This window comes from Protopterus annectens, chromosome 1.part0 (assembly GCF_019279795.1).
Source record: "Protopterus annectens isolate FY-2018-M chromosome 1.part0, PAN1.0, whole genome shotgun sequence".
NCBI lineage: Eukaryota > Metazoa > Chordata > Ceratodontiformes > Protopteridae > Protopterus > Protopterus annectens.
Genome location: NC_056725.1, coordinates 148,576,320 through 148,592,805, shown reverse-complemented (window position 1 = coordinate 148,592,805; position 16,486 = coordinate 148,576,320). Strand labels below are relative to the sequence as shown.

The 16,486-nt window shown below is 40.0% G+C and overlaps 1 protein-coding gene across 4 annotated transcripts in view; it reads left to right on the top strand.

Moving 5' to 3' along the window:
* The window catches only part of PLEKHG1 (pleckstrin homology and RhoGEF domain containing G1), a 2,146,741-nt gene extending 2,141,666 nt beyond the window's left edge, over positions 1–5,075 (top strand). For all 4 annotated transcript variants that reach the window (XM_044090606.1, XM_044090581.1, XM_044090674.1 and 1 more), the window contains one exon: positions 3,033–5,075. In XM_044090606.1, coding sequence (XP_043946541.1) covers positions 3,033–4,135 — 1,103 coding nt within the window. In that variant the 3' untranslated portion in view covers positions 4,136–5,075. The remainder of the gene's footprint in view (positions 1–3,032) is intronic.
* Positions 5,076–16,486: the final 11,411 nt, after the last annotated feature.

Genomic DNA, 16,486 nt, shown 5'->3' with positions numbered 1-16,486 from the left:
GGCAACCTTAATGCATCTATTTGCATATTTATACAGTGTTTCTGTGAATGATTCCACATATACAGCTGTGTTAATTTTGACAAATTGTTGCTTAATAGGATTAACGTTTGTATAGTTCTTAACTGTTACTGGTTTAGCTGGGTTTTCTGGTTTGATTTTTATTTTGAGCCCGACAGCTTTCTGATCTGACCTCATCAATGAGGATGTGATTGGGGGAGGGTGTTACGCTCTCCCAAGTACTAGGTCTAGTATGTTTCAGCCCCTGGTTGGAGTGTGTACTATCTAGCCCAGGATGTTTGTGTAGAAAAAGTCCAGAAAATGTTGTGGCTATGCGTTAAAGCCAGTGTACATTTCCCAGTCTATAGAGGGGTGGTTAAAGTCTCCCATGAATTAGAGATTGTTTTTTGAACACATCCGCTAGGTCTAGGTACAAGTTGTGAGCTTTGCTGGTCATAGAGGTTGACCTTTAGCTGGCCTGAAAATGGTACGCAACCTTGTCTATGGAGACCTAGACATGAATGAAGTTTAGGGCATCATCCTATTTAACTAATCTTGAGTTGTATTTGTTGCTATAGCCCAATGTGGTGTTGGTCTTAATGCGTGGAATGCACTATAACTTTGCACTGCTGGAGCACTTTCTACAGCTGTAAACAAAGGCCTGTTAATCGCACAGATGTCTATATCCTCCAGAGTGAGGAGAGATGGTAGAGTGTAGAGCTTCTTGTTTAGGCTCCTAGCATTGAGCAGCAGCATTTTCAGTTTGTTTTGATTTTTTTTTTTTTTGCAATGCTGGTAGTTTTGTCATTTTAACAATTTCTTAGAAAAAGGGTGTAAGGGGATGTATAAAGTTTTAGCCAATATCCAAAAGCCTGTTTGGGGTGAGGGCACAGGTGCAGACCATCCTTGGTAAAGCAACATGGCCTGTTAATCATGTTCTCCCATGACTAGAGTATTGAGTATGGGCTTTGTTCTTTGGAAACAATTGGGTGTTGGCTTATCTGTGGTGTTAGGTTTGTTTTTCATATGTGCTTTAGTGACTGCTGAGGATAGGTGTTGCTGTTAGATGGCTTGGGAGGTCTTTGAGGTTTGGAAAGTTTTTTTTTTTTTTTAAACTGCCTCTGCATATGAAGGTCTGTTCATGATGAGTGGTATTTGTGTAGGATGTTGTGTGTGTCTTCTTGACAACCTTGTTAGTAAGTAAGATTTTAGCCTCCAAGGAAGTTATGTATGTATTTACATCTCTCAAAAGGTTGTCAGACTACATGAGACAATTAGTACATTATCTTAGGATGGCCATATCTACCAAGCTGGCTACAGAGACATTAGGAAAATGTATATCCATATTCTCAGAGCCTGTATTAGGGTTGGCTTGTTGTGGTTTAAATACTTGGTTTTACAAGGGGGTCACTTGTGTGGGGTCTGGGATTAAGGCTAGTTTTTAGGTAGTTAGGATCTGTTATTAGTGCTGTTAAACAAGCTAACTAGATACCCTAAGTTTAGCTCCACTCAAAGCTTTACTGTGTTGTAGGTTAAACTCCTAAGTATTAGCTTTAGGTAAACTTTGCAGCCTACGCATTTGGTACTTGTAAAGGCACTGCTAATCTCCGCTGCGTGGTGAGCAACTCTGTGTAAATGCACCTAATTTATAGCCACATTAAAATAAAAACTGAAAACTAACTCAGAGAAACCAAGAAAACACCTTCTGTCACAAGATGGATGACACTGGAAATTCTTAATGTAAAAACACAGCAAAAGTAATTCTAAAGTGCAGAAAAACTCCGAAGTGCTGGCTCGATTGCCTTTCTGCAAGGTGATTTAAATCAGGGCAGATTAGTAAACAAAACATAGAGAAGAATAGTGATTTTTTTGAGATAACAGTTGCTTAAATGCTTTCAAAATATTGTAAAATAGTAGTAATCCTTTACATTAGTAAGTGCAAGCACAAAAATACAGTAACGTTTCTTATGTCAGCTTGGATGGCTGTGGATACAGTAAAAACAACACTGGATTCAAAGACGAGTTTGCTAAAGATTGCTGAGCTCTGTAGGAATGAGCTCGGCAATAAATGACTACACTCAGAGGGCTTCCCATGCGTTTCCCAACTCTGATAGACCAGGCTAGCACTACTTGCCGCTAGATGATTAAACACAGTCCTGGTAATGCAAATCACACAAAAAAGTATACTAAGTGCAGTGCTATTCCAGTAATTTAAACAGCTAGCTAGTTACTGCTAATGAGAGGATTTAAGCCAAGGTAAACCAACAGCAAAGTGAAATAAGGTGCTACAAGTCTACACAATTCCAGTTTAAAATGCATCAGAGACAATTTATAACAAAGGAGGTATTTACGGCTGGGGCCTACTTATCTAGTTTTAACAAATCTGATTTAGTTAAGGAACAAAAAGAATTTGCTTACAGTTAAAGCAACAGAAAAATTAACTGTTACAAGACAGGGATTCACATATCTGGTGAAGAGATGCTCAGCAGATGTTTAAAGATGTAACGAGGAGGTGCTTCCAAGGTAGAGAGGCCACAGTTTTATGTAGTGTAGTTCTCTTGGTCTGTAGTGCATGCTTTGTTTTTACTTTTACTACATTGGGCCTCATTTGCCATTTCCATTTAATTTTGCAGTTCTACAAGTTGTCATTTACATGCTCATGTTGTTACTCTGACTTTATCTGCCACCAAACATGCACTTTCATCCAAAAGTCTGCCTTTCTGATTGTCACATCTGTTTACATATTCGGACTGGCATACAACTCCTTATTATGCATTTCCTAGAGTTTAGTGATGCCTGACAGTACACCCTGGCTTTAACCAGCAGACTGCATTGTGGAAAGGAGATAGCTAATGAGTATTTTGCATCGCATGTAGCTTGTTTGGGTTTAATAGTGTAGCAGAGAAACCTTAAAAAAATAGAGCTACATTTTAAAATAATTACATGTACTCGGATATTGTAAACGCTGTTGTGGATTCGTATGTCATTATTGCAAAGCCATTTTTTCTAATGATTGAAATATTTGCATTTTGCAGGTGCAAGAATTGCAGAATACTCTCAACTGTATGACCAGATTATGTTCCGAGAGACTTCTCCAAGAAACCAGAATTCTGGAAAACTGAGTGCAAGTGAAGTGACTGTCAAATCCTGTCCATCCCCACAGCTGAACACTTCATCTCATTCCCATTTAGACAGACAGAGTATGAATTCTGAAGACTGGCTGTTGCACTCAACGTACAGTAATGGTGAACTGTCGGAGTTTGTTTCCTGGCCAGAGCTCGATGAACTAAAGTCTCTGTTTTCGTCCACAGAAATGAACATGACCAGCACACAAAAGAAACTTGTACCAGCCTGCTCAGTGCCTTCTCTTAAGAGCTCTGTACATTCACAGATCCCATCACAGAGATGGAGTGCTATCATAAGTCAACCAAATAAGGAGAATTTTCAACAAGACCATATGTACAATTCTTTGGGAAGGGCCATGGTGTCAAAACCTCAGTCTTACAACAGGTCTCAGTCATCTTCCTCTGTTATGACCATTAAGTCATTGGACTCCACATTTCTCCAGGGCCAGTCTAGTACCAAACCATTCAAATCTAAGAGAACTTTAGTGTACGACAGCCATGGTGATACATCTGCAACTGCCAGTGCCGATCCTTTACTGAAACAGAGCGAACAGCAATCGGACATTATCTTGCAGGATTCACAGAAAGTCTTGGTTGTGCCCAAGGAGTCAGCCACAAAGGCACAGATAGCAACTATGAACTATTTTTCAAATTTCAAAGACAGTGCAGAAGATGATGAAGACTATGTAGAAATAAAGTCTGATGGTGAGGAAGCTGATGAGGACTTAAGGGAAAAGCCTACAGCACACTGGTGTTTAGAAAGCAAAGCTGTTAACAGAGCCTCTAATGAGGACATTTTGAGCAGCCAGACTCTGTCACATTGCCAGAATTCTCCCTGCACTTCTGTGAGGTCATTAAGCAGCAGGGCTACTGCTGGGCATTCTCTACCTGTCAGAAATGATACTGGTAAACTGAATGACTATTTGTGGCAAGTCCCTTCTCCTAGCCAGCAGAATATAGTGCAGTCTCTGAGGGAAAAGTTCCAGTGTCTTAGCTCTAGTAGCTTTGTTTAAGACTTCTCCATTTATAAATGTAAACTGTAAATGGCTTGATAGCCAAGGACTTACAAAAATATAGACTGGCAGCATAAGCCAATGTGTTATTGCTTATTAAAATTTGTGGGGTAGGAATTTCTTAAATGTAAATTTGTAATTATACGTGTTTATGTTAGTGAAACTTGCAAATGCATTAAGGGCAAAGTATGTATTGTTAACCAAATACTGAAGACATGGGTGTATCTGAAGTACATTTCAGCATGGTTTACATCGCACTGTTTTGTTTTTTCTGTCATAAAATGTCTGTTTCCTTTGTGTTATACATTTCTTCAGTGTTCTATTAGCTTTGTGATCTGCTGTAAACTGTAAACTGTTACACATACCCTGCTTGTGAAGAAATGGCAGTTGGAAATTTTTGAACTGGAATAGTTATTTTTGTATGTGTGTGTGTGTGTGTGTGTGTGTGTGTGTGTGTGTGTGTGTGTGTGTGTGTGTGTGTGTGTGTGTGTGTGTGTGTATGTACACATGCATACATACAAAAACAACCAGGGAAGTCAGGAAACCTGATCATGAACATAAGGTGGTAACACCGAAGGTGCATAAAATGTATGCACATTTAGTCACATTGATAGGAAATCATTAGCCCAGTTGAGCAGCACAGGAACAGCACTTTATACCTTTACTGGCTTGGATGACCTATACAGTTGATAGTAATGAATCGTTTTTTATATTTAGCATGACTGGCGTCTTCATATTAGAGAATGAAATGTGCTCTATGATCTTCCCAGGATAGCTCTCTGTTAATCTTGCTTGAATTAATGGAGCTTTTAGCGATGCTGTTGCTTTACTTGCCAGACACTTACATTTGCTTGTCACTTCTGGACTTGTTGGTACTAAAGAACTGCAGCTCTTAATAATTTTTTTATTTTAGCCTTCTCTGTTTTCAGATGGAAGAGAAGTTGTGGAGTAACTGTTCAGTTTTTACGGGGGGGGGGGGGGGTGCAACAGTGTGCACTCTGAAAGCGCCGTGGTAGTAAGAGTATTAGTATGCTTGGTTGCTGAACACTTCATTTCAGGAGTGTGACACCTGTCCAGCAGAAGCTGGGGGTAGAATACCTCACTATGCTGCCTGCCTCTGAGTCTCATCTCCTGTTTCACTTCAGGCATCCTCAGGGACTTGGCTGTGGGTAGATATGCACACCTCCCTATACACCGAGTTTGATAAGGTGAGTGAATGTAGTGCTCAGTAATAAATCATTACACGATGAGGAAGCAGGCTAAAATGGACAGTGTGTTTGGCAGATGCTTCTTAGCATTGCATCCCCTGCAATCTCCTTCAATATACTGGAGATAATTTGATAGAATTTAGTGTGACTGCTTGACTGCTTGCATGCTTGCATGCTGGCAAGTAAGACTGAACAGCATAATACTGTCTGACGCCCTATAGCATTGCCTAAAATTAGCAAAATGTGTAAATTAAGTTACAAGAAGGCAGGCAGTGGGATTTTATTTAATGCTACATGCTGTTGGGAAACAAAAGTCTGAAAGGTAGCAGGGAATGCCCATTTCATTAAATTTCAAATAGTTTGTTTCATTTGAACTATCTATTGCTAACTTAATGTTCTTAAAGAAAATGCCCTGCCTTGGTCATCAGTGTTAATCAACAGATCCTTGGTCCTTTCAACAGGGATTGCTTTGAATACACAACAGCTGCCTTTGCTTCAGATACTGAATGCAGTAGAAATTTAGATAATTAAGTCAGCATAGAACTTGTAATAGCAAGACATATATTTAAAAATAAAATGATCTTAGTGAGAGGTGATGTTCTTCGTCTTCCATTGCTGCAGTCCTGACTATTGGGTATAGTCCGCGTCCAGTCGGCCCGAATACCAGAGTATAAGGCTGACGTCGGTCATGGCGCCTTAGACTGACGTCAGTACGTCAGGGTACTAATGCGCATGACCGACGTCATATCCTCAGTCTTTTTTGCCGCATGGTCCGATGCAGAAGCAATTTTGCGAGTGCAGGTTGGCGTTCTGAGATATTTCCGAAACCGGAGTTTCAGACCGAAACAGAGTTGGCTAAGTACCCCGTTGGGGAACATTTTGGTTTTCTTGCCTCAGTATTTAACCGGATGTCAGAAAAAGTGAATAACTGTATTTCTTGTGGGAAGCAGATACCGCATAGGGATTATCATACATTGTGCATACCTTGTTTAGGGCCTGAGCACGACGTTGTTGGTTGCCGCTCTTGTGCTAGATTTAACAAACGCACTATTAAGAGGAGGCTAGATTGTGCTAGGTTAGTGTTTGGGAAGCGTTGCAATTATAATATGCCGTCGGATGCTCCGACGCCCGCTTCATCCAAGAAGCGCAAGGACAAAACAGTGAAGCCTAGGGTTGATGAACCGGCAGTCCCGGACGTCGGTTCTTTAGAAGGCTCAGTGGAGCCAGAGGTTTTGCCAGGAGTTTCCATGGAGTCTCAGGCAGAAACTTTGTTGTTACAGGATGTGCCCTCTCAGGAGGTAGGCCAGGCTGAGGGGGCTTCTCAGGTAACTGTTCTTCCCTCTCTTCCCAAGGTAGTTAGGGCCTCTCCTTCTGTTGCCAAAGCTTCTTTTAGAGGTAGGCCAAGTTCAGCTTCTGTGGGGCTTCTCCTAGCATTTCGGGCTCTGTGCCTAAGAAACATATGCTTAAAATGGCAGAAGATTTGATTACTATGATTAGAGGTTCTATGCCCCCGCCTGATAAGAGGCCTAGGGTGGAACAGGAGTTTGATAGTTTTGAACAGTGTTCACAGGCTTCAGAGTCTTCTGTGGAAGACTTACAGGAGTATCCTACTTATTCTGATTCTGATGTGGATGATTCCACTCCTACAGCTTCTCCTCCTGAGGATTTTTCATTTTCAGAGACTCTACACTCCATGAGGGAGCACTTTAAATGGGAAGGCCAGGATTACTCTGATTCCAGGAAAAGGCTTAGGGAATTCTTGTTTTACCCCAGCATAGGCCCTTAGCTATTCCTCCTGTGTTGAATGTGGTGGAGGATGTTTTGCAGAGGCTTCCCTGAACCCTGACTCCTTGCCTCCTGCTCCTGTTAAGCCTGATAGGTATTATAGGGTGCCCGAAGCTCATAAGTATTTGTTTAAGAGTCCTAGGGCGGACCCAGAAACTGTTTCTCAGGGGCCTAAAGGTGTTAAAGCTTCTGTGGTTAAAAATCCTGTACCCTCTGATAAAGAGGCAAGGGCTTTGGATAGGTGGGGTAAGAAAGTGTATACTTCTTCCACTCTAGCCATGAGGGCGTTGAATTGTCAGTTTCACATGCTAAAATATCAAAATTATCTCCTTTCACAATTGAAATCTAAGGTGGATGCTTTGGCGGAAGGTATTGAGTGTAAAGAATTGCTGGATTTGGTTCATGTGTCTGAACAAGTGGGTAAGCATTCTTTGCAGTGTGGTTTTGATGCTGTTCAGGCCTCCTCGAGGGTGGCTGCTACTAGTTCTGTTCTTCGCAGACATGCCTGGTTGAAGGATCAGAATTTAGCTGAGCATGTTAAGACAAGGATTTTGGATGCTCCTTTACAGTCTGATGTGTTGTTTGGACCGCCTGTGGAAGCAGTTTTAAAGAAAATGGAGGACAAAGCTAAGTCTATGCAGACTGTTAAAGATTTTTTGCAGGTGCAGCCTCCGAAGTTTAGTAGAAATTGGCCTGCTAAGGGGTGGACATATCCTGCTTATGATTCCCAGTCTAGGGGTAGGTCTAGACGTGGTAGGGGCAGGGCTCAAGGTTCTTTTAGGCCTAGATCAGGGAGTTCACCTGCTCAGTCTTCTGGTGAGGGCAGGGGTCAGTCCTTTCGTAAACAGACCCAATGACTTGCCTTTTCAGCTGCCAGTGGATTCTCGTCTGGCAGCTCCTTTGGGAGGAAGACTGTCTCTTTTCAAAGAAAATTGGGATTTAATCACTCAAGACAGATGGGTGCTGGATATCATTCATCACGGTTACAGATTTTATTTCCACACAATGCCCCCTTTCAAAGGCATGCCAGACGTTCCTCCTCCACAAAGAAAAGAGGCTCACAAGCAAGTTTCTCAGTTACTCCAGATAGGGGCCATTCAGCCAGTCCCTGTATCAGAAAGGGGCTTAGGGTTTTATTCTCGCCTGTTCCTAGTACCAAAGAAGGGGAACACGTGGAGACCAATTTTGGATTTATCTCTCCTCAACACTTATCTGGACATTCCCAAGTTCAAGATGTTGACGTTACAACAGCTTTTACCTCTGCTGGGCAAAGATCACTGGATGGTAACTTTAGATCTCAAGGAAGCTTACCTTCATGTGCCTATAAGGCTAGGTTGCAGAAAGTATCTGCGGTTTCGAACTGGAGATTTTCATTATCAGTTCTCTGCATTGCCCTTTGGCTTATCTACTGCGCCCAGAGTATTCACAAAGGTTCTGGCTCCAGTGATAGCTTACTTCAGGCTTCAAGGAATTCAAATCTATCCCTACTTGGACGACTGCCTGATTCTGGCTCAAGAAAAGGAAGACCTTCTACAGCATCTGGAATATGTCATAGCAGTGCTAAGATGCCTAGGGTATTCTGTGAACGAAATAAAGTCCAGTCTAGTACCCTCTCAAGACATGTGCTTTCTGGGTGTGAGACTGAATACAGCAGCCCAGATGGCCTTTTTAACCCCGGACAAACAAAAGAGTCTGTCACTTTACTTCCATCAACTATCTCATCAGTCCGTGCTGACTGCAAGGACAGTCCTTCAAGCATTAGGGTTCATGGCATCTTGTATTCTGGTGCTTCCCAATGCCAAACTGCATATGAGGAAGATGCAATGGTATCTCAAAAATGTATGGACACAGCACTGCCAGGATTTGGACACTGTCATTCAAATAATACCTTGCCTTCAAAAAGAATTCTTGTGGTGGGCTCAGGAATGTCACCTAAACAAGGGACTCTCTGTGACCCGGCCAGAGGCGAGTCAGATTTTAACGACAGATGCCTCGGACATTGCTTGGGGAGCTCATCTAAATGGAAAGTGGATACAAGACAAGTGGCCTGCCAGACTACAGCATCTACATATCAACATGAAGGAGATGTTAGCAGTCCAGTTTGCATTAATGGCTTTCAAGGAGTTACTTCTTCCAGGGCAGGTGTTGATTCTAACAGACAACACAACTGTCATGTGGTACATCAACAAGCAAGGGGGAACACATTCTTATCCTCTATGCAGGCAAGCAATGATTTTATGGGAAACTGCGTTAAGCCTGCAACTAACTCTTCAGGCAAGGTTTCTGCCAGGAGCACAGAACTCCCTAGCAGATGTGTTAAGCAGACAAATCATGGATCCCCACGAGTGGAAACTGGATCTTCATGTATTTCGGAACTTGACAGTGTCATGGGGAACTCCAGACATAGATCTGTTCGCTTCTCCACTAAACCACCAGCTGCCAAAGTATTGCACAAAGGGGTTTCATCACACAGCTTGGAAAGTGGATGCTCTGTCTTTCAGTTGGAAAAACCTTCATGTCTATGCCTTTCCACCTCTGCCTCTTCTTCCAAAGGTACTATTAAAGGTCAGACAAGACAGGCCAAGGATGATTTTGATAGCTCCGGATTGGCCTCGGCAACACTGGTATCCACTACTACGGAGTCTGGTAAAGAAGCCTCCATGGCCTTTACCTCTGATTCCTCATCTGTTATCTCAGAAGGATGGTCATCTGCTCAATGTCAAGCTTCACTCTCTTCATCTAACAGCCTGGCATATTCTCTCTTGAAGCACAGCAGGTCTCAACTTCCTCAACAAGTTTTAAATGTGATTATGGAAGCTAGAAGACCTAGTACAAGGAAGGTGTACGCAGAAAAATGGAAGAGATTTTTATTTTGGAGTACAGCAAAGAATTTGGAGATTTCTGAGCCTAATTTGAGTGTGGCTCTTCAATATCTTACTGAGTTATTGGACAAAGGTTTGTCCTTCTCTTCCATTAAGATTCATGCTGCAGCAATTTCAGCTCACTATGATTGTGACCCACCTTTGTTTTCGCATCCTTTGTTCAAGCAGTTTCTTAGAGGGGCAAAGAATATAAGACCCCACGTAGAGCTCCTACTCCTGCTTGGGATCTCAATTTTGTGTTGGAAAAACTTACTCTACAACCTTTTGAGCCTGCGGCTACTGCTGAATTGAAATACTTGTCATGGAAGACTGCTTTTCTGTTGGCTATTACTTCTGCAAGAAGGGTGTCTGAGTTGCAGGCCCTTATGGCAGTAGAGCCCTTTTGATTTTCCATAAGGATAGGGTATCATTACGTACTAATCCTTCCTTTATGCCTAAGGTGGTTTCTAGTGTGGCTTTAAACCAAACTATTCATTTGCCTACTTTTATGCAGACCCCCAAAATAAAGGGGAAAAGATTTTGCACACTTTAGATGTACACAGGCAATTGAGATATTATTTAAGCAGGACTAAGGATTTTAGGCAGTCTCAGCAGTTGTTTGTTTCTTTTGCTTTGAGTTCACAGGGCAAGCCTGTGTCAAAACAAACTATTTCCAGGTGGATTGGCTTTTGCATTGCATTTTGTTATTCCCATCATGGCAAGGAGATTCCAGCTGGGATTAGGCCTCATTCCACTAGGGCTACTGCCACTTCAACAGCATTTCTAAGGGGGGTGGCAACTAAGGATATTTTGGAAGCAGCTACTTGGAGTTCAGTGCATACTTTCTCTAAGCATTATCATCTTCCTATCTACTCTAAGTCTAGGGCTGGTTTTGCCACAGCTGTTTTGCAAGGCATGTTATCAGCTCCTACTTCTTTATACTTTGCCAGCCTCCCTTACCTCTGCTTTGGGATTCTACCCAATAGTCAGGACTGCAGCAATGGAAGACGAAGAACATAGTACAGTTTTGTACCTACCATAAATGTAGATGTTCGAGGATTCCATTGCTGCAGTCCAATTTACCCTCCCTCCTTCCCCTCTGTGTTTACGGGTGGTTGTGTAGGTGAGTTTACATGCTTATATTTTTGTATATATTGTTGTATATATTGTACATGTTTTTTGGTGCAGGTTTTTTGGGACTTGTCTTTTGGGTCTTCTGACATCTGGGGCAAGAAAAGACTGAGGATATGACGTCGGTCATGCGCATTAGTACCCTGACGTACTGACGTCAGTCTAAGGCGCCATGACCGACGTCAGCCTTATACTCTGGTATTCGGGCCGACTGGACGCGGACTATACCCAATAGTCAGGACTGCAGCAATGGAATCCTTGAACATCTACATTTATGGTAGGTACAAAACTGTACTTTTTCATTGGAGGTTATGGCTAGTAACATTATCACTTCTGGCTTATGCAATTCTGACAAAATGATTTCTTGAGATAATTATGTCTGTCTGAAAAGACATCATGTATCTGTCGTATATTAGACAAGGCAAGCAACCTTAGTGAATAAAAAAAAATATTTTGTTTCACAAGTTTGAAGGATGAAAAAAACAGTGGACATTTGTTCACTTTCATGGTTTCATTAAGGAAGCAAACTATGTTTTTTGTTCTTATTACATTTTCTTGAATGGAAAAAAAAAACATAGGCCTTAAAAAATTCCATCATTTTTCTCTTTTAAAAGGAAACTAAGTAAAAGGAGGAGTTGCTTCAGCTGATGAGATGATTAAGATGTTGATATTCTTCCTGATCAGACTATGCCAGTAATTTTAAATGCTTAAGAGATTCAAACACCATCTGACATGCACACTGATAGTGAGGGAATTTTTAACCAGAATGTCACTTAGCTGGTGTATCACCAGTTGTACATCTACATTCTTTAATGTATTCATTCTTTTTGCCCCTGGCTACCTGAGTTTTATACTGTTTTTAGCGGAGTTTTCCTTCTGTTGAATGGAACTATCAGAACTTCCTTGGTTCCGCAGAGAATGTGCAAAGCTGCCCAAGTGATGTTTGCATAGTATGATAAGCTTCCATTTCACATCAAAGTTTCTGGATTTTATATGCCATTCAAACCTAATAAAGAGCACATTTTATATGAAAAACAATTGCATAGATGATAGTCTTAAGATACCCAGTCATCCACTGCCCAAGGAGACCTGCATCACCATTGTTGCAGTCTTCATTTTCATCCCGTTATAAGAATGAGAAGCTTTCCATGTCATTGTTACTACAAATTAATATTTAACAGAACATGTTCACATACTGACTATTTGTGTTCTGTGTCATGCGGTAAAGTCACATATTAGTATGTATGTTGTTGTGATTCCGGAGACCTATATCTACACATTGTAAGGTTGTACATTAACACTAAAAAAGTTTCTGCACTGAATTGTCTGCTGAGAAACTGACAGTCATGCAAGGGACTTGCACAATATCTACAAAGTTAGCTACTGTTTTTGCTGTGGTGTTAATTTTCCCTTTTTAAACCATTCATATTTGTTTACATCTTTTACAATGCTACTTTTTCAGCACATTTTAATATTTAGCCCAGTTTCAAGTTTTCTAGAGCCAGGATGCCAAGAACAACTATTTTCAGAAAATTTAAAGTAGTTCTCTTAACTATATATATATATATATATATATATATATATATATATATATATATACATCTGTAGGGCAAGCTTCTGTATGATAAATAGTGAAGCCTTCAGTTTACAAGCATGTTCTGCATATAATCACAAGTTGCAGCTTTACTAGACAAGTAATATGGAAAATAGTTTATGCAGTCAGCAGAAATAGTTTATGCAGTCAGCAGCTTAATCTTGCAGTGTATCATATTTCAGGGAAGTGTATGTACTGATTGACATCATACAGAATTTTGAATTCAAAAACAATACTTGTTAGCAAAAGTAATCATAAGCAATACTGTGTGAAATGTTTTACTGACCTAGCATATATGGAGTGTGCAAAATTGTGTATTTTCAACTTTCTACAGAAGGTAGTTCAATATTTAAGTATTTATGTGCAAACTTAACTTAATGGGTAGTTTTAAGAGAACAAATATTATATATGTCAATGGTGTAGAGAAAAAGTATAAATGTTTATGTACCTTAATGAGTTTGGCTATGATGTCGCTGGTAGAGTATTTAAGCACTATATACCAGATCTGTTGCAGATGTTTGCAGTACTTGTATTTAGTACCTTTTATGCTCAAGTATTCTGGTCTTATTATAGTCTAAGTAGAAAAAGAAGGAAGAAAAAAACATTCCTTTCTTAAGGGACCATTTTAAATGTGAGGAAGGTTCATGTACTTCTTCAACTAGCATTTGCCCTGCATGTCATTATGACTACTACTTTTACATTGGTATCTGGCAGGATGGGCTTTGCCCACAAAGAGACCATCATGCCATAAATAGATGATGAATTCATATCTACTTAACTCTGATGTAGCTTACATCCTTGGATTGCCTATTCTGTGACTCATGTACTGTCGCATGGGGGGGGGGGGTTGATTTCGGTATGCAGTTGGTGCATAGAATCTTGTGTTCCTTTTATTTTCATACATAAGGCTGTAGCAAGATTCCCTGTGCTGGTATTCATGCTACACTCTGGGTAAGCCAAAGAGACAGAACACACCTGTAGGTGACACTGGGGAGGTTTCCACTACTAAATTATTGTCATTTACATCACCGATTAATTTCAGGTGATTCCGGTCATTTGATTAATGAATTCTTTGCCAGTAAGAACCATACTTCACATTGAAAAAAAGAAACCGTGCAGGGCAGGGAGACATGAGATTGATCTGCAAAAGCTCTAATGATTGTTTTTTTTTTAACCTACTTAATCTCTTGGTAGTGCAGCTTTGAATGAATGACATTAGCTACAAGGGTTACTGGCATTCCTAATCACAAAATGTCATCTTAGGCATTCAGCAAAATTAGCCTGCAGCATCTGCTTCAGTGCAGTTGATGAAGGGAATATTCCTGTGCATGATCAGAGCCTATATAATCCCAAATCAGGGCCCGCAGCATGCTTTTGTGCTGTAACAGGAAATGCAGCTATTTTTTTAATATGCATGTTCTGTTTCACATTTATCCAGTCATTGGAGGATCCCCTTTTGGTGGTAGAACTAAATACTATGTGATTGGTTTAGCAGCTTCATGATGCAGTACACGACTGTAGCTGCAAAACTGCTGGCAGGATATAGCCTTTGTTTTCACTTTCTCAAGGGCCAAGATAGATTGTCTCCAGACCAGTAATAATGACTAGTCATTTAGTTGGCTTCTGTAAGAGCAATGACACCTGTTGACTCAGAACTAGAGCTGGGAAATATTTAATTTGTACATGGTAGATGTGCACGACTTTTGAATAGTGATCTTAAAATATGCAGTTTTTGCATCATGTTCCTGTGGCTACTTCTCAGCTTGTTTCTTAAGCATCATTCCTGAATTTATCTCATAGGTTGTTCTGGTTCTGAAATTCTTGAAGAGGAGGCCTTACAGTTGGCATGGTAATGTTTTAATTAATTATGATGCTGTGAATAAAGACTGATAACTTTTTATGAGCATGGTAATGTGGTCCTGCCAGGGTTCATTTCTTAGCTATTGCATCAAAGCCTTTTTGTTTGAAACCAGTATATTGAAGGTGGCTTTAATGAAGGTGCTTATAACTTAAACTGAGGCTTGTTGACCTAATAGATGATTATATTAAGTACAGGCATAAAGGATGTGCAGCAGTCTTACCATGCGACTATACGATTAAGGAGCTTTGTTCCTTCATGTAAGATTTTTTTTGGAACCTCATCTGAGACATTCGTTTTTACATCACAGGTTTTAATTATATACATAGGAAATGCTCACCGTCTGGTACTGCATAATAAGTAGGCATGTTTTGATCATGTTTATACTTTGTCATTACCTTTGAAGTACATTTCATTGTTGCAGATTGGTTAAGGGGTGTATAGGTGTGGTGTTCATGTTACTTGTTCTCCAGCAAGGTGAATTGGGAATCTGCTCCTCAGTTTCAACTAATTCGAACTCCATGCATGGCCTGCAATATAGTCTTGTGTTTGTACTGTCATGTTTTGTGTCAAAACAGCTGAATGTTGATATCTCAAACTCACAGTTGTGTGTTTTTTTTTTTATTAAATTCCAAGATAATCTAAGGGGCAGTTTCTTTTAAGTCAGAATTTTTTTTACCTTGAGAAAATTTACCATTTTGAGAGATATTTCTTACATCACACTGAATGTTTTTTTTCAAGTAATTCACAAGGTGTTACTAAACTGAAATAATACCTAAATGTTTTTTTTTTATTGTATGGTTTTGTGTAATAGCAGTCACTCTGTAAAATTATTTTAAAATAGCTTTGTCGGGGGGTACCATCATTAAATTATAATTACTAAGTAGGAGTTTTATTCTAGAAAAACAAAGTGGTCACCAGGTAGCAACTTAGAAATGATGATGTGTTTGTGATGTGTTTTGGTAATGAGTAAGTAACTGCCCTGCACAGTCACTTTTAAATTCAACAAAACATTTGTTGTGAAATAAAACACACTGGAAAGTTTTAGGCAGTAAAGCATAACTCTGCTTTACTGTCCATATGATTTTAACACTTTGAGTACGTTAGTTAAACAAGATCTATGATGCATTGTAGTGTGGTTGAAAATGAAATTCCAGAAACTGAATTTGCTGATTAACTGCTTCACTTATCGTATTGCTTACATGTGTTTTAGGAAATGCCAGATGCTGACAGGTAGCCTCAGGTCAAATGATTAATGTGAATAATATATCTAAATGGTTCTGCAAACTACAAATCCAACCAGGTGTAGCACTAGAAACTTTGACAGAAATGTGCTTACATATAATACTGTAAGTAAAATAGTCTCCTGTGTACCATTTTGTTCAAGTACAATATTTTCTAGCTGAGTCATTGATTCAAGTACTGTTCTTGCTGCAAAGCTATTAATGTTGAAGGTCTTAGTTTAGTTATGTAATTGTTTGTTACATGTGTAACACACTGAACAAAAAAGCATTGTCACAGTTGGAATATCACAAATGTATCCCTATATATATATATATATATATATATATATATATATCTTTATATATACACACACACACACACACACACACACACACACACACACACACACACACACATATTCTGTATGTATGTACACACCCATTTGGGTGGGATGGGATATAAAGAGATTGACAGCAACCCCCAATTAGTATTTGATGTCTAAAAAGAAAGTTGCTTCACAGGCTATCTGATCAGAACAAGCAAGTCTGTTACAGCCCTCTGTTATGCGTCTTCCTGCTTAATGTCTGTCTGGTAGTCCCAGCTATGGACTGCTGAGCCAAATGAAGTATGTTTTCCCATGCTTGAGTATTGTCTTTTTCTTCACTTCAGGAGTGGGAAGTTAAATATCTT